The 22,365-nt window shown below is 47.9% G+C and overlaps 1 protein-coding gene across 6 annotated transcripts in view; it reads right to left on the reverse strand.

Annotated features, from left to right (window-relative positions):
• Positions 1-22,365, reverse strand: part of NTRK3 (neurotrophic receptor tyrosine kinase 3) — a 219,326-nt gene that overhangs the window by 139,103 nt on the left and 57,858 nt on the right. For 5 of the 6 annotated variants that reach the window (XM_086471894.1, XM_086471891.1, XM_086471889.1 and 2 more), the window contains 7 exons: positions 15,840-15,997; positions 13,571-13,713; positions 12,828-12,969; positions 10,329-10,625; positions 6,837-6,860; positions 5,940-6,010; positions 4,060-4,162 (listed from right to left, as the gene is read on the reverse strand). In XM_086471894.1, coding sequence (XP_086328020.1) covers positions 4,060-4,162; positions 5,940-6,010; positions 6,837-6,860; positions 10,329-10,625; positions 12,828-12,969; positions 13,571-13,713; positions 15,840-15,997 — 938 coding nt within the window. The remainder of the gene's footprint in view (positions 1-4,059; positions 4,163-5,939; positions 6,011-6,836; positions 6,861-10,328; positions 10,626-12,827; positions 12,970-13,570; positions 13,714-15,839; positions 15,998-22,365) is intronic. The other variant, XM_086471893.1, reaches the window with a different exon arrangement.

The raw sequence follows: 22,365 nt of genomic DNA on the forward strand, positions 1-22,365 counted from the left end.
GTGCCGTCATTATTGTTTTATGAAATTTCATTTTTGTTAGTCCCAGGACTTCCATGTGACTTTTTTACCCTACTATGAAATTTCATTTCCTGTCATCTGCTGGGATTAAACTTTGATTGGAAGACACAGGTTTACAAGGCTTGAAGTGACAAGCCTGACCCCAGAAGGTGAGGTGTGAAACTCTTCACCTCCGGCAGGCAGTACGGGAACACGGGACGCCAAATCCAGGGCTGGAGCAAGCGATGACTTAACACGGGATGCCAGGCTCCTCACTCCCATGCAGTCTATCCCACCTGTAAAACCCATTCGCCTGGGACACAGCAGTAAACCGAAGAGCCCTGACTCCCAATTTCTTGCTCTGTAAGATCCTATTCTTCTTCCCACACTAATACAAGGCTTCAAAATGCATCTCAGCTCCCCTCTGGATACATCACCCTTCAGCAAGTGGTTGCAGCCCATGTCTGCAACTTCAATGTGTCTCAGTTTTCACATTCACTTTTCCCAGTGGTTTCCCCTCCGCTGCCTCTGTGTTGCCCACGTAACACCACATTTCACAAAAAGGCGCTTTGTTTGCCATTTTCCTGCTGCCTCCACCACCCCAGCCCCAGTGATCTCCCAGCCCACACCCCCCAGCTGCTTTAGCTCACCCCTATTCCCCCCAGCTACAGGAGCCAAAGTCAACAGGCAGCCAGAAAGGGGATCTGACCTCTGCCATCCTGTGTTAATGAATGCCCTCTCCGGAGGGAGAAGGGAAAGGCAATGGGGATGGCACAGAGCCAGCCTCTGCGAGCTCAGCCAAGGGATGCCAAGGAGCCGGGAGCACAATGTGTCAGAGCCCCCTTCACAAGGACCTTTTGTGGATGCCACTGCTCCAGCCCATTGATGACGCGCTTGACAGCGTAGGCTTTTCCACCGCTTGGCTGTTGGCTGCCTCAGTAGCCAGGTCGTAACCAGAGCGGCAGCTCTGACAGGACTCTTGTGCAATGCTCTGAGGGCATGCTACCAGCCAGAAGAGGACAAATGTGGACACATCATCCTCTCGTAGTTCTCCCCCAGCACATGTACCCTGAGACACAGTCACTTTCTTTTCAGCAAAGGCAGCTGGGATGTTCCACACTTGGCAGCCCACCAGTCCACTTTTAAGACTGGTGGGCAACACATCACGTTGGCCCAGGGGGACTTCCCAGCCCAACATGACATCCAACCTTCTCACTCCAAGTTCACCTCTCTCTCACTAGGAGATAAGCCATCTGCTTAACACCAGAGATGCAGAAGGATAAAGATGTACTCAGAGAGACTCACAAGGTGCTTTGGGTAACAAGTCCAACGCAAGCACACAATGTTCTGCGTCCATGACAAAAACAACAGGAAAAACCTGCTCCCGCAGGTCTGCCAAGCCAGGATTTCGACAAGTGGCAACATATCAGCTGGCGATGAGCAGCTCCTGATTCAGGGAACGATGAACTTTCCCAAAAAGACTCTGGTTTGGATTTTTTTTCTTAGCAAATGATAACACGTTGGGTGCCATACCGGATGGCTCCTGCCCAAGAATTAACTGATAATGAGGGACCTAGAGGAAAGTGCCAGCTAAAGGAGATTTGGAGGTGGTTGCCAGCTGCCCTGTCCCATACAGGGTGTCAGAATAAGTTAGAACCTGTACATGAGCCCCTGGAAAAGCTTCTCAGGACCACGCAGTAAAATGATTTGATGATCTGGACACGGGCATCTCCCTATGAACAAAAAGCCTCCAGGGAGGAGAAAAAGAACAACAGCCCATTAGTGAAGTGAAAGAGGAGACACTGGGGAAAGAGACATTCAGCATACACAGGACAAACACAAGCTTCAAGGCAGCACTGCCAGATTAGGACCACCTGCAACACCTCAGATGACACCCCAAAGGAGAGAGCAAGGCTCTGGACTTACGGACCTGCTGAGCAGCAAGGAAGCAGAGCTTAGAAACTGCATTTTGGAAAGCATGGAGGCGACTGTGACATTTCTTGTGGAGGTGCGAAGTCAGTCAACAACAGCTGCCAGGGCAGACCATAGTTAGGGTTTCACCAAACATCCTAGCCATTGCAGGTGAATGGAAGAGTTGCATTTGTGTTGTGGATGAAAAAGTGGAGACGTTTGGTAGCAAGCCTGACGCAAAGAAGGGAGACAGAGGCTAAAGATGCAAAGCCTGGGGGCATGGTAGTTGACAATGGCACTATGGCTAAAGAAGAAAGTGTAGGCAGAAGAGACACTAGGGAAAAGCATGAGGCTCAGAGCAGGCAAGGACATGTGCTAGCAAGACTGTCCACCAGGGCAGGAGGACCTGCAGCCTCCAAGGGGAGCAGAGCTTAGGCAGTATGAGTAGCCTGCCCATGGTGGTGCCTATGACACTTGTGACTCATTAAAGAGCTATCTCTCTGGTATTAAAGGCGTATTTAATTTCTGCCAAATCCATCTATCCAAGCAATGCCATCAATAAAACTTTTTTTGCAGAATATCCACTAACACCGTTATCCAAACACCTCTGAACACATGCACACATCTGTTCACAAAGACTGGTTACTCACATAAGGTTCACTCCTCTGATTCTTCCACTAGGGTCAGAAGTTACTTTTCTCTTTTATGTTTGTATCTCTAAGTCACATCAGTGGCAAATGCCCAAGCACTACCAAAGTGTTCTGACAAATCCCTCCAGAAGGCACGTAATGCCATCCCAATTTTACAGATGGGGAAATTAAAGTAGAGACAGAGGTTAAGACAGCTAATTGCCTACGGACACTAAGTGAGTCAGTAGAAGAAGCTGGGAATTGATCCCAGGAACCGTGTCTTCCATTCCTCTACTCCACCCACCCATCAGTACACCCTACCAGATGGTTCTTATCATTGGACATATGGACTAAATATTGCTAAGTTGGTGTAGAATATTCACTATTTAATTAAATATCTTGTCTCTATCTCCATAGGACGCACAGGGGAAACTCCAGCCAGAATCCCATCTGGACCCACCCAGGAAATGTCTCCATAAAGCCGACAAAGCCCTAGGCAAGCACAAGAAACATTCCCAAACCCATCAACCTGCCCTGCCACACAGACCCCAGGAAGGCCAGGAAATAGGCTGCAACTCAGGACTCTCAGAAGCTCATGTTTGTCAAAGCCTGGCTTCAAACAGTGTATGCATGAGCCACCAATTAGGCTGGGAACTACTTTGTCATGTGAAGGCTCTTCCTCCATCCTTTACTGGGCACCACCAACGCTGCCCAACTGGAGATACCAGTAGTCACATAAAGCAGATGGCACAGAGTCAGCCGCTTTCTTCTGGCATTAGTTCTATCGCATCACAGCGCTGTGCTGGTGTTGGTAGGACAGAGAGACCAGTTCTGCCTGGCAAACATCAGACGCCTTCTCGCTTTCCAATCACTACCAAGGACACTTGAAATCGCTCCTAAAGTGGTTATTCATAATGGAGAGGAGGAAACCTTCCAACAGAGAGGCAGCAGAAAGAGACCTTCCACATCACTGAAAGACAGGTCAGCAACTACTTTACCGGCATGGACCTTACAAACTTACAGCAGCATCTTGGTCCCCATTCATAGACAGGCACAAAATGGGTGCACCTGCCCTTCCAACAGAACCCAAACCAATTTCACATCCTTCTGTTCCCCCTTCATACCCAGCACTCTGCACCCAGTGCGATGCAAGGGGAACCCCATGCATCATGAAGTTTGCAAAGAAGATTTCACCCAAGAACATGCTCTCCTGAGTACAACTCCCTCAACGCATGGCTGGAGGGATCAGGCTCAAAGCTCTTCTGAGCAACCTGTAGATGCAGTTATGTGCTGATACAGAAGCCATGCGTACCTCTGCCCAGCAGAAGCAGATGAGAACCACCAGCCTGTACATCTCTGTCACTCTCAACAAACAGAAGAGGGCTAGATGACATTCTCTTTAGAAAGCTTTGTACCAATACTGGCAATGTAGGAATAAAACCACACCACCTTTCCACGTGTGCTATAAGAGCCGGGCAATCCTGGAAGGTGCCTCCTGCTAGAGGAAAGCGACTGCACGTACCTTTCATCCCAAACTTGGACCGTCGGCCATACTTGTTGATCATAATAAAGAGGACGACCAAGAGGACACAAGCAAAAGCTGCCAGCCCAACCGCTATGGAAACCTGAAAGGAAAAAGTCTTAGGGTCAAGACAGAGGAATTTAGGAGTCTAGACTGGAAACACAGCACCTCCTTGCCCATTTAACATCTCTGTAGGCTCATGCTATCTGCTACAGCCCCGCGGATATCAGCTGTGGAGGAAAACACAAGCTAAAGCACAGGGCTCTGGAACATCCTGGAAGCATCACAGGCTGTTTTCAGGACTGGGAGGTCTGGGATCTCCCTATCAGCGATGTTGTTCTGGCACCAGTTCTCCCCAGCCTCTCACTCCTTATATCTGCAGGGAAGGAGGTCCTCTGCTCCAATGCCTGGGCTCTCCCTTCACTGCACTACATCATGAGCCTCCATTTCTGATATCACCACCGTGCCATGACATCACAACACTAAAACTATACTAACCTGAGCAGAGCACACACAGGAGCAGCAGAAAATTCTTTAGAAAGAGCAACACTCTCTCCATCTAAACATCCCTCAGGACAATGAATGAGGGAAAATAACACACCACAAAAACAAAACAGAAGAAATTAAATAGAACGGGTGGGGGTTTTTTCCCCAAAAAGATTTCATTTTCCTAAAGCCTCTAATGGTTCCCTAATTCCTGTAATTTTTAGCAGTAAATATTTATACTACAACAGTGTCCAAAGTCCTTCCCTGGAACTGTAGTTTCACTGTGTCAGTGTACAAGCAGAGGAAAGAAAACCTCCTTGCCCTAAAGGGTTTACAATCCCAGGCTTATTTTAATATTTATGAATATTTATTCCTTCAAGTCTTTGCTTGAGATACTTTTATTGCATTGATGTAAACAACAATTTCTTTGGCATTTGTCCAATTGTTCTCCTGTACTGGGTCTTGTGATGCACTTAGACTTCACTTCCTTTTACAAAACTGTATTCTGCTGTAATAGAATATACATCATTTAACCAAGAAAAAGTAATTTCATTTTGCAACCCTTTTCCCTGCCCTTGATACATTAGCTACAATATTTTAAAATTTTTTACTTTACCACACACTATTTTCATCCCCCAGCTTGTTTTCTGTGCTTTATATTTAATAATCAGTGCACATTATTATGCCAGTCTCCCTGTTTAAAGCTTTCACTTTAGTTCTAGGAGGTTTTCAGTTGGATGAGAACTGAAACCAAGGTGGATTGAGTTTTGTTCATTCTGTTGATGCCGGGTGGGTATCAAGATCTTAAAAATTCCACAGAATTTGAGTAATTGTGAAACATGCTAATTTTTTTTTTCCCCCAATACACACATTTTTTCCTTTTTCTACCTCGATTCTGCAGAAGAAAGACAATGTGGAGATCTGATACACTGCAGGTTTTCTTTCCTTTTTCATTTTTGGCATGCCCTGCAGAGCAGGAGAGAGGGCAAACTGGCATTGACAGAATTGAACCAAGCTAAATCCGAGCCCCTCGCAGGGCTAAACTTAACAGCTCAATAATAGTCTGAAACAGACAATTGCCTGTTTGTCTGTTCTCTGGGTGCTACTTTTTTAGAGTGAGAATTTCTGACTCTGCCAGCAGCAACTTCATAGGATGCCTTATTTTCAAAGAGCTCCCTGGTTGCACACTGCAGACCCAAGAGGATCAGATGGTTCATGTCAGTATTTTACTTGCCTGACACAAGCCACAAAATCCTTCTGATTGTTGTCTTGAGTCATAAAGGAAGAGATTTTCCTTGCAAACATCTCAAAACAGCACAGGAATGTAAATACTGAGTCATCAATAGCAAGAAATGCGTGCAAAACAGTTCTGTAGAGAAGAGGACAGGACTCACCCCAAAAGTGTCCTCCTCTGGTTTGTGGGTCACAGTGATCGGTGGGGTGGGACTCACTTCATAATCACCAACTGAAACCAAAACACCAAAGACAGAAGATTCAACATGGCTCCCACGGGACTCCCAAGGCACCAGCACATCCCCAATGGCAGTGCCTGACCTAATGAGATCCAGTTCACCCCTAAGAGAGGCTGCAACTTTCTACTTCAGAAGGTATCAAAATCAACCATCAGGGAGTTCCCTGTGCACATCAGCAGAGAAAATACCATCCAGGACAACACTGATATCAATCCAACCTTACAACTGAGAAACATTTGGATGCCTGGTGTCCTACGGTGGGTGGCCTCCACCCCTGAGCCATCTCCTAGAGTTTTCAGAAATCTACTGGGCTAAGTAGGGTTAAAACACAAGACTGACTCCAGCAGAACTTGATCTGAAGAAATAGTTACTTGGATGTTTGGGGGTTGGGGAGCGGGGGGTGGGTGAAGAAAAGTATCTGTTGAGGAAACATTGCAGAAGTTGAGTCCTCCTTTTCATCCCAGTCCACACTAGAGAGCATATTGTAAACAGGCCAATTGCTTTGGGGACTGGCCAGCCCGCATCTAGTTAAGACCCCTTCTGCTACACCACAACCAACCATCATTTTCCACTATAGGACTTTCTTCAGGACGTCCCTAGAGCGAAATGAGCATCTCCTGGACTCTTGAGATTACCCAACTGATCAGAAGTTCCCGGACCATCTTGCTTATGCATGGGGAAGCCAGGGCTTTGTGCCACCTCTGCCAACTTCCTTTTGACTTCCTGATTTTTCCTCCAGGGGAACATAAGTCACAGAGGGGCAGGGGGAACCACAAAAACAAAACACCCACAGTATGCAAAGGGCAAGGAGACACTTACTTGAGACAAAGTTGTCCGTACTCTCTGTGGAAAGGACAAAGAGAGAAGCAGCACAGTTAGTAGCACAGCAAAGGAAGAGTGGTCTCATTCCCAACCCACCTCAGACATACTCCACCACCCCAAAGAGCCCAGGAAATGAACTTTTCATGTTTTGTCTGTTGGGCAACTGTAACTGGAAATTGCAGCGCATGTGCCAGCAGGGCATGCTGGAGCTCAGGCTAGAGAGCACAGAGGTAACTGTGCAGGGCCTTGGGCTGAAACGAGGGGAGAGATGTTACTGCAAGGCCAAAGTGGAGAACAATTAGCAGCATGCTAACTAAACTTTTGAACAGACACTAAATGATCCTGCTTTCAGCAGGCAAGCAAAGCTTGACAGACACATGGGCCTCAGCAGGATGGACGTGGAGGGAAAAGAAGCAGATTTTGCCTTGCATGGCAGTGCTCACCCAAGGGCAAAGTCCTACAAGGATGAGGACCAACTCCCAGGGAGGAGACCCCAACTTGGGGCAGGGGGTTAGAGGACACCTTCTCTGACCTCCTTTTCATAAGCCAGTCATAAAAGCTAATATCATCCAAACTGGACTTGGAGAGTGTGGCTGTCCTAGAGCTGCCTCTTGCCCAAGACAGCCACACCAGTCCCTGCTGTCAGCCTTTTGACTGCTCCAGTCTATTCAGTAAAGCTCCTTCGGCTCCAAAGGCGGTCGAGGCCCCAGATGATGAGGTCTAAAGCTCTTGGTGACACTCAGTTTACATAGCATGAGAACAACGTCAGCTTTCAATTCACTCGCCCATGTAAGAAATTGAGCCCGATATTAACTGGAGTTTACACAGCTTTGCTGGCAGAGGGCTCCTGGAAGGATGCTGAAATGTTCATGCTGAGGTATGGGTGAGGTTTGGAAGGGAAGCGTAAAACAACCCCCGGGTGACAAACATTGCTTTCCAAACCTGGGGAAAAAAAACCTGAAAAAATATTTTTGTTTCAAGTCAAGCAGAAGAGTAAATTTCCTGGGCTTTTTCTGGCAAGGGCCGGGGGGGGGGGGGGGGGGGGGCAGCAGGCGAGGAAGAAATATTTCATTTGGAGACTTTTCTTTTTTTTTTTTTTCCTATTACAGCAGACAGAGTCTAGTCATAAAACTCTTGCTGCTTCTACATTTTCCCCTTTCCATTTTTCTCTGCTGGAATCAGCAAATTCAACAGAAACCCACAAAAAAATTTTCCCAGTAAACCCTATTTTTCAAAGTATAAAACATGGCCAAGAAATTTCAGCCAGCTTGAGCTCTACGAGAAGTCCCCAAACTGAACACTCATCACGGGGGAGGTAGGTACATTAACCTTTGTGGATTAAATAAGCCTACGGTAGAGATGCCAATGACAACATGCGTGAGATTTTTATCAGGATGTGACACAAATCTGTCCTGGGAGCCACTGCCCTGGCTCCTAGAGCCACAACATCACAGAGACTCAGGATATGGCATGGGGCGTATCTCCCAGCTCCCACCCAGCTTCTAACAGCACCTTTCTCCTCTCAACCCGGGAAGCACAATCTGTCACAGTACCAACGAGAGGTTGCAGACCAGGGGTTTCTAAAAAAACAGGCGCAGGTCATTTCTGCTGATAGGATGTCTTCCAGGCACTATGCTTTCATTAATTAAAACTAATAATCTCATCCTGGGTAGTGACAGCAAACCCCTTGCATGTGTGAATGGCTACAGGCAACAAGCTTCTTGAATGAACCACACTGGGGAACCTTCAATTTGTGGCATTTTCTGGAGGAATCTACCTTCAAATGGGAAATTATAAACGTCAGCTGTATTGAGTGTTAATGTCAGCTGTGGCAGTGGACGGAGCAACGAACTTCAAGGAAAGTAAATTACATCCTGCATTGGGCTGACAGGGTCTGCCAGGGTGAGGAACAGCTTGGGACTTTGGATCAGAAGAAATAAAAGAAAACGGTCAGTTCCAGCTGAGAGATGGTGCAGGGTCAGTAAGTACTCCACACCAACACCACATACAAGGCGTGGTTGAAGATGCGCTCACAAAGGTGTTATTATACATATATTTCACACATATTTCACACAATCGCATTCTCCCAGAGCCTCTGACACAAGAGGCTCTTGAAACAGCAACGTGCCTTCCCTCATCAAAGCATGGCTCAGATCCATTTCCAAAATCAGCTCTCTGGAACAGCAGATCTGCCCCCTTTTTCTGGAAGTCCAGCACATACTTAAGAGCTGTCCCCGTTTCACAGATGGGGAAATTGAGTCACAAAGGTGGGACCTGACAGAGCTGAGACTGCAAACCTGTGCACCTCTCCTCACCCACCTACATTTGATAAGCTGCTCTTCTGCCCTGACAGAAGGAAACATAAACAGGTCAGATAGCCAAACAGGGCATCATCCTTGAAGACAGAATACAAATTTTCCACTCCCATCCACATCAGCTCATTTGTTCAATTGTCAGATCTTCAAGGCAGGGATTTAAGTTTGCATTTACGATATTTGACCTGCGGGAAAACTCTGTGTACATATATGGTGTGATATAAATAATAAATGAGAGTACCGTTGGTATTTTTCTATATTTAGCAAACGTCCTATTTTGCTGGATTTTCTTGGGCTGCAGGGGCCAATTTAGAGCTGCCACTTTCTCATGGCATCATTCCTGAAGGCAGCAGTGTGCACAGATCTTAACTCCATAATGGCTGGCGTGGTGTTGCAATGTCAGAGGGCAGACCAAGGCCCTCCATGCTCCCATAGAGCAGACAGGTCACCACAAAAGTCTCTGCTGCACTCCCAAGTGCTGGATCTTCATGTCCTCAAATGCTTTTTTTTTTTGTAGTTAAGCCCTGAATCACTAGGGAGTACAACAAGGAATTCCAAATAACCAGTTAAGAAATCCCAGCAAACTGATGCAAAGTGACTAATTGAGCCGTCGCATCTTTTGTAGACCTGTCATTCTGGAATTGCACATGTCATATTCAGAAAGAAAACAGTCTTGACACTGCCGCATCCAGCTTTAATCATTTCACAAATTCAAGCTAGAAGAAAAAAAGGGAAGAGCTACATCACTTCAAAGGGCTTTCCTTTCTTTAGCTTATAACTATCAGTCACATGGAAGAATACTTTCTCTCAAAAAAATTGGGCAACCTCTTTGGGGCACACCAGAGGAGAGCCAAAATAACTGACCAAACTTATATGCTATTCTCAATGAAATCCCTAAGGATTTTAAAAAAGACGAATACTTGCAGAATATGTTACACAACAAAAATATCTAAACCGGTTACTATGTGTCTCTGCATTAAAAAGTTGTTATGACATCAAAGTCCACTTGAGTAGGAGAATCATACTGGTCAGAAGAGACCTCTTCCAACCTGCTGCTCAGACAAAGGCCAACTTGGGTTGTCAAGGTCTTGTCTAGGTGCAAGGATTACTGGTGGGACCACAGCAAGAGCATTGGATTGCGAGCAACCCTAATGAGAGAAAATGAATAGCCTACCTGGAAACGGCTTTTCAAGGAAGTGTCCTTTGATGGTTTGGTTGGCTGAGCCCAGCTGGTTGGTGGCCACAATCGTGTAGTTGCCATTGTTGTAGTGAGTGGGTTTGTTGAAGAGCAGGCAGCCCTCAGACACTTCTCCTTGTTGGTAAAACTCCATGTGGATGATCTCTGTCTCACGGAGGACCTGGCCATTGTGCAGCCAGTGAAGGGTGGGAGCTGGGTTCCCATGCACTGCAAATGCAATGCAGTGCTCCAGGTGTAGCACTGGCTCCTCCAGAGTTAGGATGCGCGGGGGATCTAGCAGAGAGAAACATGGCAGCCTCACAGCACACCTCCACCCACATCATGTCTCTGTGCACCATGGAAATGAAGATTATTGAAAATGCAACCTCCAAAATCCCTTGTTCCTTCTACTCTTTCCATGGATTTCTGCAAAGAGGCAGCGCTAAGTCACAAGAACCACTCCACGCTCCCCAAAAAGGAGGATCTGAACCATAACCAGCTCTCTTGGGCTTCTGAACAGGGGTACAAATTAACGCCAGGAATGGCCCTTTCATCAGTCCAGAAACAATTAATCTTGGAGTTGGCCAGTCCACACACCTACTGCTGCTGCTCTCCTTCCCTCAAGGGATCACAGGGAGGCTGTCTGTCCCTATTAAGGAGGACACCATGATGTAGCACTGTTACATTACATGTGTGCAAGGTGCCCATGGGAAATCTCCAGTTGCATTGAGCAATTTTGGATTGCATAGCTGTGGAACCAAACATCCCTCAGCAACTGCCTGTCCTTGGGGGTTTTGACTGCCTGAGTATCCCAAAGGAGTTCTCACCCGCCGAACACCCTCTAGGGGTGTTTTAATTAAAGGGAGTACAGCAGGAGAGGGAAAAGAAAAGCAGAGATTCCACCTGCAATTTATTGCATATGCATTGTCTTCCCCCTGGGACACCCCAAAAATTCAAATGTTGCTCTGCCATTGCTTCTGAAACCCTGTTTACAACGCCTACATGTAAGGTCCCAAACCCAAGGCTGGCAAGGTTTCAACTAGAACAGAGTTTTGTCCAAAGACAAAAGACACAAAAAGATATAGGCCTTCCCTAAAACTCTATTTTTCCTGGTACCATACAGCTGCAAATACAATCCATGGGGCATCCACAAGGAACAAACACAATGCACCAACTTTGACCTATCTTTTGGAAAAAAGACAGTGAATTTTTCAGGCAGTGAAGGTGGTAGAAGTGAAAAAGGTGCAGAGCTGGTTGGAGATGAGCAAAATTCTCCCACCGGCATCCAGCTACCCTAACACACAGCCGTGTCCCAACCACCTCCTTTCACTCACAAGCCTAGATCTGCATGTGGCTTGTTCACATCTTCCTGGCAAGGAGGATTCAAAACAGGCAGCCACCTACACGCACAAAACCAGATCTCTTCAGCGTGAAATTACAGCCTGAGTGATGGGTCTGGGCAACAAGAGCAGGGGCAGCAGAAACTGTCAGCAGCTTAGAGGATTACACGGGTGAAAATAGGCATTGAAATGGTGCTGTTTAAGGTGTGGAGGAAAAGATGCTAAAATGCGGTGCAAAAAACACCCGCCTGCTGACCAATTGCCTCTAAGCTGATTTGAACTTTAATTACCTCCATTCTTCAAGCCATAAGTAGCACTTACTGGGAGGAAGATGAAAGTAGTAAAGCATCTGCTCTCCTTTTTCCTATCCCTTGTGACTGCCTTGTCTACAGGACCTCATGGGTCCTGCACTGCACTGGACACGCAGCATGCATGGGTTCACCAAGACTAGCCAGAATCCCGCATGGGTCTCTGCTCTACCTGGCAAGGTTGGGGGTGGGGGACAGATTTTCAGACTACAGAGTAAGGGCAAATATTACAGACACAGCAACATATAGTAAATCTCAGCTGCTTGAGAGCACAAAGCTGTGTAAACTTCCTCTTAAGGTCAGGTTTGTGTTAAGTTATATTAGAAAGCACAAAGAAAGTTTAGCTACTTGCAGCTAAAAGTGAACAGTTGAAATTTGACATGTGCATGTTTACATGGCATTTGCAGTTTAACTTTGTAGGAACAGATCTGGGAGGAAGCACTAGCACCCCTGAAATCAGAGGCAAGATTTACACTGGATTTAGCAAGGGTGACATTTAGCCTCCCACATAGCATCAGGGTAAGCAACTCTGTATTTGTAAACGGAGTTTCAGTCCCTCTACAGATTTTCCAAGAGATGGGTGGAGAGATGTCCACCACCAGTGTGACACTGCTGCTCCTCCTCTGCTCTAGTGCTCGTCTATGCATTAATGGAAGCAGCAGAAAAGCAAAAATACTGACACTTAAGAGAAAGCTGTGCGAGGATCCACCTCCTCCTCACTGTGCTCAGCTCCTAATCCTCATCCACAAAACCAGCATGTCACAGGTAGCAAGTGGCCATGCATTCAAACGGTTCCCAGGGCAGCACTCCAGTCTCTATATGGTCAAGGTCTCTCCACTGCTACTTACAGTAGACGGTGAGCAGCACACTGGCATTGCTCATCCCCACCACGTTCTCGGCAATGCAAGTAAGCAGGAATCCGTTGTCCTCACTGGTAACATTCACCAAGGTCAAATTGATGGCATGAACGTTGGTCCAGTTGAGGTTGGTCTAAAAATCAGACAGAAATCAGTGTCTGGTGGCTCCTCTCCTCCCCACTACTGCCTCCAGAAGATGAGGATCACGGCTTCCACATAAGACATGAGATGGTCTCCAAAATCCAAGGACAGCTAGGGTCTGGGTGAAGGGAGGTATTGCCTCACCTGATTAAATACACCGCATCTTATAAGAGGAACTACTGGGAGGGGGAGAGCCACAGCATTGTAGCACTGAAAAACATGGCTTGCCTCTAGGAAATCTTGCTTAGTTGCCTATTTCAGCTACAGCTAATGTAGACCTCTAAACAGGTAGTTTCATCAGAGGAGACATGAGTTAATTCAATTAGGGAGCACTGAGACATGAAGCTATCTCAACTTCACTTTCCAGCCATACAGAGGGAAGGTTTTGCTGCCTTCAGGTAGTTCCCAGGTTCTCATGTGGGTAGGGCACGGCCTCAATTTTCCTTTGGATACAACCATTTCATGTTTCTCATAGCAGTCTCCACCACCTACCTGACCCTCTGCCCTGCACGCACAGACCCAGGGAACACATTGCAGCTGCCTTGCCCTTGCCACATTGGGCACAGGCAGCACTGAGGTCCTGCGGCCCCTACCTGGTGCGTGTTGATGGAGTGGAGATCAGCCACTGTCCAGTCGACGTCGGGCAGCGGCGAGCCTGAGCCGTTGCAGGTGATGACAGCGTTCTCCCCTTCCCGCACCGTCAGGTTCACATGGCTCACACTGATCTCAGGGAGGTCTAGGAGAGCCAGACACCAAGGCGCTCAGGTGTGGAGCAGTGTTTGCTACAGCCAGCCACAGAACACACATGTGGACCCAGATCCCGCCAAGCTGTTTCCCAAATCAGCCTCCAGCAACCTGGGATAAGTAGTAGGAGGCAACAGCATGGCCTTACCCTACCGAGAGAAGGAGGGATCTTGGAGATAGGGGAAAACATAGATACTGGAGATATACCAGCTGAACAGACCCTCCCACCACATTCAAATCCAAAGGCTGGTGTCCAGTTCTGGCTGCCCTTAGCTTCACACAACCCCCATCCCCATCTCTTCTTCTGCCACAGAAGCTGATCTCGAGGGGAGTCACCTGGGTTGGGAAAGCTGCATGTGCTGGGAGATGTTCCAAAGAGTTACCACCTCCAGGGACAAGGCACAGAGCGCCCAGCACTCCAGGTGAGCAAAGTGCCCCTCTAATTTATAACAGTCAAGAGAAGATGACCAAGGATGCATCCTCACATTAACTGCAGCTCCTCTAATAAAAGGTGCTCTTGATCTTCCTCGGTGGTGGCAGAAAGAGTCACTGATTTATGGTGGCTCTGATTTACGCCACTTCCTTACTTGCTGCCACAGATGCCAAATATCCTTGCCACACGGAACAAGACAGCGCTGGTTGCGAGAAGAAGGACAAATAACCTTTTTGCATAAGGGAGTCTTTCTGCACTGTTCGTAAAGGCAAATCGGTAGCAGAGCAGAGGGGAACTGACTAGTGGTCCCCTCCCATCATAAGGCAAGCAACATCCATCATGCCAACCCAAAGCCACGGATGGCGATACACATCCTTTCATTGCCATCAGGTATCAAACATGGCTACACCAAGCCACACCAGCCCTCAGCACCAAAGGACAAAGATGTTACAACATCCCTTGAGTCATCTTAATGCTTGAGCAGAAAGACTCTTCTCTGGAGGAAAGCAGATCAGTGTGGCTCCCCGCCCTTCCAGGAGACTGCGAGGTGAGAGGAAGTTCTCACCCTGCACACCAGCACATTCATGTTTCCAAATCAGCACCCTGCTGTCCCCTATACTCTAATACCACCATTGACAGAGTCACCTCTCCTCCTGCCCCTGATCTCTAAGGATTTTTTTTCCCCTCTAATCCTTGAAGATTATTCTTCCCATGTGGGGAGGAAATTGCAGCGCTCTCTCAAATCTTTTTAGTTCATCCACATGCAGGCACACTTTGGCCAATTTCCAGAGCTTAATAAAGGGACATTGTGAACTTGAAAAAAATAATGATACAAGTCATGCAAATCCAAATGCGCATGCTGTTTGTCTACTACTGTTACAGGAAACGAACCCAAATTCCTAGAATAGAGTACAATCATCAAAAAAATAATACCTCTGGTTTTCCTCCTTTTTTCAGCCCGTGACTTTGACAGCTGCTTGTGTATAGACAGTTTAATTGTTCTGCTGAAGGTACACCTCCTTCCCCTTACTCTGCAAGGGATGCTTTCCAGTAATGGCAATAGCAGAGCAAAAACTGACACCTAACAGGCAGCTGATGTGTGCACAAGGTGGAGGAAAAAGGGATAACTACTGAACATGCCTCATGTTGCTCCTGGGGCAACTCTGCCTCTTTTAAACCATCAGCAAGAAACAGAAAGACATATAAAGTCACTGCTATCTCTTCCCTACAGATATGGGCTTTCAATTGAAAAAAATAAAACAAAAGAAAATTGAGATGTGTATTTTCCTAAGAGTAATTATGAAAGATAGGGTGGCAGTGTCCTTTAACAATATGCTGTTTCTAGGATTTGTTAGACAGAGGAAGAGCAACATGAAACATATCCTTTTTCAAGACATCACATAGACTCATCATAGACACTTTGTCAAGCAACAGCATTACGGTGAAGGAAACGCCCCGAATCACCTGATACCTTCACACGTGAGGGAACGGCAGCCCCACATTTACCCAGATACTCTATTTTTAACTTGCAAACTACCCCAATCAGCTTCAATTGTCTTGTTCTTGACCACATGGTGGGATTCCGCTACACCAGGTTCCCCAAGCAAATGGTTGAAGCAGAGGTGCCAGATAGGACAGGGCTCCCTCCCAGCACCCTCCCTTATGCGCGGACCGGCAGTCCTTACCGCACTGGGTGATATTCATCTCCTGCAAAGGGATGGTAGCTGCATCCATGTTCATGCAGTAGAGCTCCTGGTACTGCAGGTTTGCTTCGCCCTTCTCCTGCCAGAGCTGGATCCAGCGGATGTCGCAGCTGCAGTTAAAAAGGTTCCTCTCTAGTCTCCTGTGGGCAGAGAAAGCACAAGAAAGGATGGTGGGATGGGGAAGGATGAGCGAGGCCATTGCCTGGCTCGAGGCTCCCCAAGGAGGACAGCTATCACAGAGGTGCAAGGGGCCCTTTAGAGCTAAGAAGAATATATTATTTGCCTGGGGTCTTCTGGCACTCATTATTCACATCTCTTCCACCTCCAGAGAGAGACCGAGGTTACACATCCATGCATCCACACAGTCTCCTTCACACACGCACACAAGGTTTACATCTCCCAGGGCAGCAAGCAGATACACACAACAGCTTTCATCACAAGATCTGCACATCTGCAGCTCAGTCCCATAGCCATCCAGACACCCAAAACATTCATCCCTCAGCAAAGGAGCAGGCAGCTCCCCACTGCCCTAAAATATTAATTCATGTCTTCAAATCCCGCTTCAGTGGAGGTCCAAGACCCTGCTGGGCAAAGCACACCTCCGGCCCCCCCAAGCACTCAGTGAAGCTGGCAGCTCTTCTGAGTACCTTGTACGAACACAGCCTCCTGGTGACCCAGGACATGAGCTAATGTGCAGGGTATCATGCATTTTAATTAAATCAAACAGCACTGCACTGAGACCCTGCTGACCTGGACAGGAGAAATGGAAAAAAGCACTACCTTTAATGTACTTCATTTAAAACACACTTACACATAGTTTATATACTAGGAATGTTTATTATAATTGATTTTCCAACCTATTAACCATTTCATTTACATTTTTAAAGCCCTGCAGCTCTCTGTGGAGATGCAAGGAGGGCAGGTCCCAGCAGGGAGGAAAGCCCAGTGCTCAGCCAGGACAGACTGAGTTACCAAGGTGGGTTGCAACGATAACTTGAGCAAAACAGGAGATGCAGCCTGAACGAACAAAATATCTCCTCACACAGCTATGAAGCAAAAGAAAGGAGGGAGCAGAGAAGCCAGCACTGCAAAAGGTGAGCTCTGTCACCCCAAAGCTGAAGGGCATCACCAAAGGTCAAACCACTGCTTCACACAATATCTAGATCCCCCTGTCATACAGGGAGAAGCTGGTTTTCCGGTCTGTTCCACGTGTACTGCAAAATTCATGCTTGCTTTTACAAAATTAATTCCACCGACTAACAGGATTTGGAAACAACCTTTCAAACATGTGCAGCCGCTGTTTCATCAATACAGTACTGCAAAAAGGAGGAGGAGGAGAAGGGATCTCCTAGTAGCACCCAGGGGTGTCACACCTGAACCCTAATGATGCCACTTTGAATCTTCTCATAGAACAAGATGCCGACCTTCTGTTTTTAGAATAAACACAGAGTTAAACTTCATTCTGCAGCTTTTCATTAGTTCATTCCTTTCCCATCAAAAGCACGTAAACCTTTGCAAGACAGGTACAAGGCTCAGACAAGCGAATTGAAGGCCAAAGTACTAAATGTAACAGACCAGAGCAGATTAGTGCAGTGATCTGGTGGGATTCAAATGGCAAGGCATACCCTGCATGCTACAACGGGTACTGCCAGTGCCTTGCACAGGCTTTCCATCCTCTTCAGTATAGCCACGAATCCATATTCTCCTCTGGATTCTCCCAAGGTCACTGCTACCAGCAGGACATGGGATGGCACACGGGTGAAAGCCATGGACGCAGCTAATGGCAGATCACGTAACCGGAGTTGTACCCTGGGACCCCGCAGGGAGCCAGGGGAGCTCAGAGGCAACAGGGGAGAAATTCTGCTCCACTGCAAATATCCTCACGCAACGAGGCTGCTGGGGAAAGCTGCTGTCCTAGCACTTAAGGGCAGCTCTGTAAGTAATAGACAGCAGCCTTCCCGGCCCATTGCTAATTCATGAAGGTCCATGAATAATACAGGAGCAGCGGGCTTCAGGGCAGAACCTACCCACGACCTGCCCCAACATCAGTGATGTAACTCTCTAATCGAGGTCCCCACAAGGGCTTTTGCACAAATTAACTCCCATCACTGGCTGGATGTGCCAAGTGCCACCGGCAGCTGGCATGGCACCGTGGGTAGAAGTGGCACAGATGTGTGCACCCGTCTTCCCTAACACACATTGCAAAAGCACTCTTGACATGTGGGACTTGCCCTCCCTCCTTGCTTGGTGCCTGCCGTGCCATGTCAGACGGCTTTCTAGAGGTGTACAGGGATTTCCACACACACACCTGCCCAAAAACCTGGACCTCCATCTCTTTCCTCAGACCCCATCCCTTGCAGGGATCATTAGGAGCCTCAGCTCCTTCCAACTCTTCCTCCCACAACTTCTCTAACACATCTCCAATGCCTAATACCCTCTGCCTGCTGAGCTAAATGCACCTTTCCTTCTCTGCAAGACGGAGAAGCACCTCAGGGACCACATGGCGCCTTTTGGCCAAAACCAACTGTCAGGCCAGAAGACATCGCCATGCGCTGCGGAGACATCTCCCATCGCAGTGGGAAGGACCAACACTGGTGCTGAAAGGCACAGCGGGGCAGCCAAGAGGTCTTCAATGCTGTCATGTGCTTAATGGATGCAGCAGCACCGCAGTGAGAATTAAGGCAAGGGACTCCTTCTCATGAGACCTATCCGGCACAGGTGACTCCCAGAGAGGGCAAGTAAACCCAAAGGGCATTTTTCACACCGAGCTTTAGCCTGGAAACGTTGCCAAAGCATCGCTTGGTTACAGGGGCTCAGGAGCTGTGCACACCCCCACACCTTCTGAAGGCCAAGTTAAAGCTGAAAACACTTGTGAGAAATAGCAAGTACCACAGCTGTAAGCGAGCTGGGCTCTCTCTGCAGAGCTGCTCTCTGCACTAAGGAGTTGACCCAAAGAGGGACAGAACCTGCACACGACCCAGAGCCATCCACCAGCCCCAGGCAAAGCACAGGCTTGCAGCAGCGTGTGCTCTGGGCACAGCCCCTTCACGAGGCAGGCACACTGCAGGGCTTGTGTTCAGGACGGAGGAAGACTGGGACAATCATGCCCTGCACTGTCATTTGAGGGGACAAGAACAGAGCTGAAACCTTAGAGCTATGCAGGCACAAGTCAACTCTTCAGAGACAGCAATGTTGCAAAGTGTCTGGCTGAGCCTAGGTCTGCTCCCCGCAGAAAGCTGTACCCACTGCCTCCCAACACTGCCTGGACAACCTATACCAGGGTGGACCAGTATCAGAAAGGGAGGCCATCAGTATCCCAGTGAGTACAGGGACAGACAGGACTTCACACAGAGCAGGTTTTTTTCAGGCTAGGTAGCTAAACGAGACACATGCCCTGTCCCATGCCTCCCCACTCATCAGCTGAAACAAAGCTGTCTGCAGCTAAAGCATCTCAGAGGGCAGCGGAGATCCTTGCCACGCTTCTCCTGTCTGTTTTGATTCACATAAAACTGCTGCCAAGGTTTCATACACTTGCAATTAAAATACTCGCCTACCTCAGGACTGAGGCTGCTTCCCTACGCTTGAGAACCAAAGAGCACCCAGCAGAGAGAGAACAAAATCTATTTTTGTTTTCCATTTCTATTTATTTCCCAGAACCAGGGCTTCTCTTGGTGGTCCAGCCAGCACTGTTATTTCCAAACCCCTGCCAGAAATGGATTGGGTAGAAAGGGAAGAACTCAGACGGGGAGCAACGCGTGGCGTCTGACAGCTGGATTAGCTAATGCAGAGAGCAGGCAAGTACCCACTGTCTAGCTACAACTCTATTAGTGTGACTGTTGGTGGCAATAAGTTTCCAAGCTAGAGGCACAGGCGATGTTAAGTTGGACTCGTAACATTAACGGAGATGCTGCTGTACCCCATCCCCACCAAAGCCTCTTGCTGTAACACTGCAGAAACCTACTGCAGGGCAAGCTGGCAGGGACTACTGGTATTAGAAATGCTGATGGGCCGGGCAGAGCAGCAAGATGTTCAGGACTACAAGGTTTTATACAACTAAAGATGTAATTGGATCCAGAGTCTTAGGTCTTTCTGGGAAGGAATTTCTTGAAATGTCAGCCCTAAGCTCTCTGAGGACATGACAAAGGAAGCCAAGGACATGACAGAGGAAACCAGCTGTGACTTCTGGATAAGAAAGGCTCTAAGTCCAATGTTTATGAGCTGTTGCATGTGTCAGATGCTTCCCTGCACACACTCAGCTTCAGACTTAGGAGAGCTGTGCACACATTAGCCCGAGCCCTGCCGGTCAAGGTCAGTCTGTGCTGTGGGAATTAGGGCTGGAGTTACTGGAAACCATTCCAAGCCTTTCTTCTGGCCAGGAGGAGAAAGAGATAATATTCTTTGGAAGTGTGCCTCATTTTTGCCATCCTTTCTTCAGTGAGTCAGCAGGGGAAAATCTCAGCTCTGTTGAACAAGAAAAGAAACTCTGCTTTAAAGCAATACCATCTTCCCAAGCTTGCAGTGCCTTGAATGCAGCCAGGCAGCTGTTTCATGCCCCAAGTTCCCATTCACCTGCCTGCTCTCATAGCGTGGCATGCTTTTCCCATTAGTATTCTGCTCTTTCCTCCTCTGTGTTCACCGTGAGCGGCTTTGTCAGGTCTCATGTTCCCTGGCAATCTCCATGTCACATCAGTTGTAGTTCCTCTCCTCCCAACACTCTCCTGGAGACAACCCTCCCATCACTTCCCTTCCCACATGCTCCACTGCTCTGAGCTGCCTCATTGCAAGTCACTGTTTTGCCTTTGGTGACTATCCTCCCTCTGGATCCACAATTGCCTGGTAGCACTTGGGCTCTGGTAAGGTGTCTTTGGTGAATGACTGCAGACCTGCACCCACTTGTCCCACCAACCCTCCCCATAGACCTAACCCCCTTGAGAAAAGCAGAGCCTTGCCACCATCTATGTGTCCCTGGGGACTTCTGGCCTCTCCGTGGCCATGCACAAGCGCTCACTCTGCCTTCCTCAGGCTTGCTGTTTCTGTATCGGTCTCTGCTGCTCACAACCTTCTTCCTTTCCAGGGAGTTTTGGCTCAAATCCTTGGCTGATGTCAGTCTGCAACTCCCTTTCTAGCTTTCACCAGTGCTTCACACTCACTTTATGTGGGCCATGTATTCTGTCTCCTTCCCAGATTCTGGAAGCCTCTTTGGAGCTCAGTGTGCCAAAAAGCTGTCTTCTACTCACCCATCCTCTGCACTTCTAAAAAAAATACAGTATTTCCCACTTTTGCACATCCATTACTAATTTCTCCCCACCTTGGGGATTTGCTTTTCATCATTAACAGGTCCCATCCTTCTAGCACTCAGGACTACGACCACCCCACAGTAGATAATGTATGTCTTCACCATAATTCCCAACATCTTTATGTGAATGATTATTCAGAGCCCATAGCTCAGGCAACACCTCCACGCTGTCTTCTCTCAAACAAATCCAAAGTTCAGCAGAACAGTTTCATGGCCCCAGGAAGGACATTACAGACACATGCCCCTGCCCCACTAACACCAAAGTCCCAGAGGATATCAGCTAAAATATCCCTCTCCTGCCACGCTTTGGGGAACAGCAGCATCACATTACTCTGGCACTGACTGTCCTACCTGCACTCATGTGGATGGAGGGTGCTTAGTAATGAGGAGCCCAGAGGGGAACATTTGTCAGGAAGCAACAGTGACAAAGTAATTCTTGAGAAAAAATAAACTTGATCAGGTTCTTACTCCAGCCCAGCCAACAGCAAGCCAGACCCCGCAGGCACACCCATGTGTAGGTCTAAGTTGATCACTGGAGCTGGTGCCAGCTGATGGTTTGCCAAGACCCCTTTTGCAGCATGGCGGCAGGAGAGGTCCGGCCGAGGCTTCAGCCCTGCATGGTGCCAAGCCTTCCCAAGGGACACCGTGGACACCATGCATCACATCAGTGCTGCTTTCCCATCCCATCACCTCTTCCTACCAGCTAGCCCTGCGACCTCCCACATTTCTATCTGCATTATTTCTTTCATCAATTGAGGCTTGTAATCTCTGGGAAAACTGCTCTGAGCACAGCTCCAACTGAAGCCAAGTAATTCATCTCCTTCCCTTTTGCCAGGCTGCAGAGCGCTGGCCCCAAGTGACTCTGCTGATACCAACCAAAGCCACCCCAAGAACACCAGCTTCCCTGTCAGGATCACCATAGCAGGACAACATAGATGTATTCTTCATCAGATGGGGACAAGTACATCTTGCTGCCCAAACAGCAGCATCTCAATTCCCTTTGTGCTCAGTATTGGTCTTTTGAGCCTGACTTGGGACATGCCTGAAGGAACAAAATATGACCAAATGAAACAAAGCCACATAAAAACAAGCTCTGCTGGAAGTATTCCCACTAATCTGTAGGCTCACTGTTACCCCTGGCCCTGTCAGTGCCTCTAGCTCAGGACTGCAGCCCCATTTGCTCCTCCACTCTTGGGTCTCTCTTGGGTAACA

The sequence above is a fragment of the Leptosomus discolor genome, chromosome 11 (assembly GCF_034619465.1).
Source record: "Leptosomus discolor isolate bLepDis1 chromosome 11, bLepDis1.hap2, whole genome shotgun sequence".
NCBI lineage: Eukaryota > Metazoa > Chordata > Aves > Leptosomiformes > Leptosomidae > Leptosomus > Leptosomus discolor.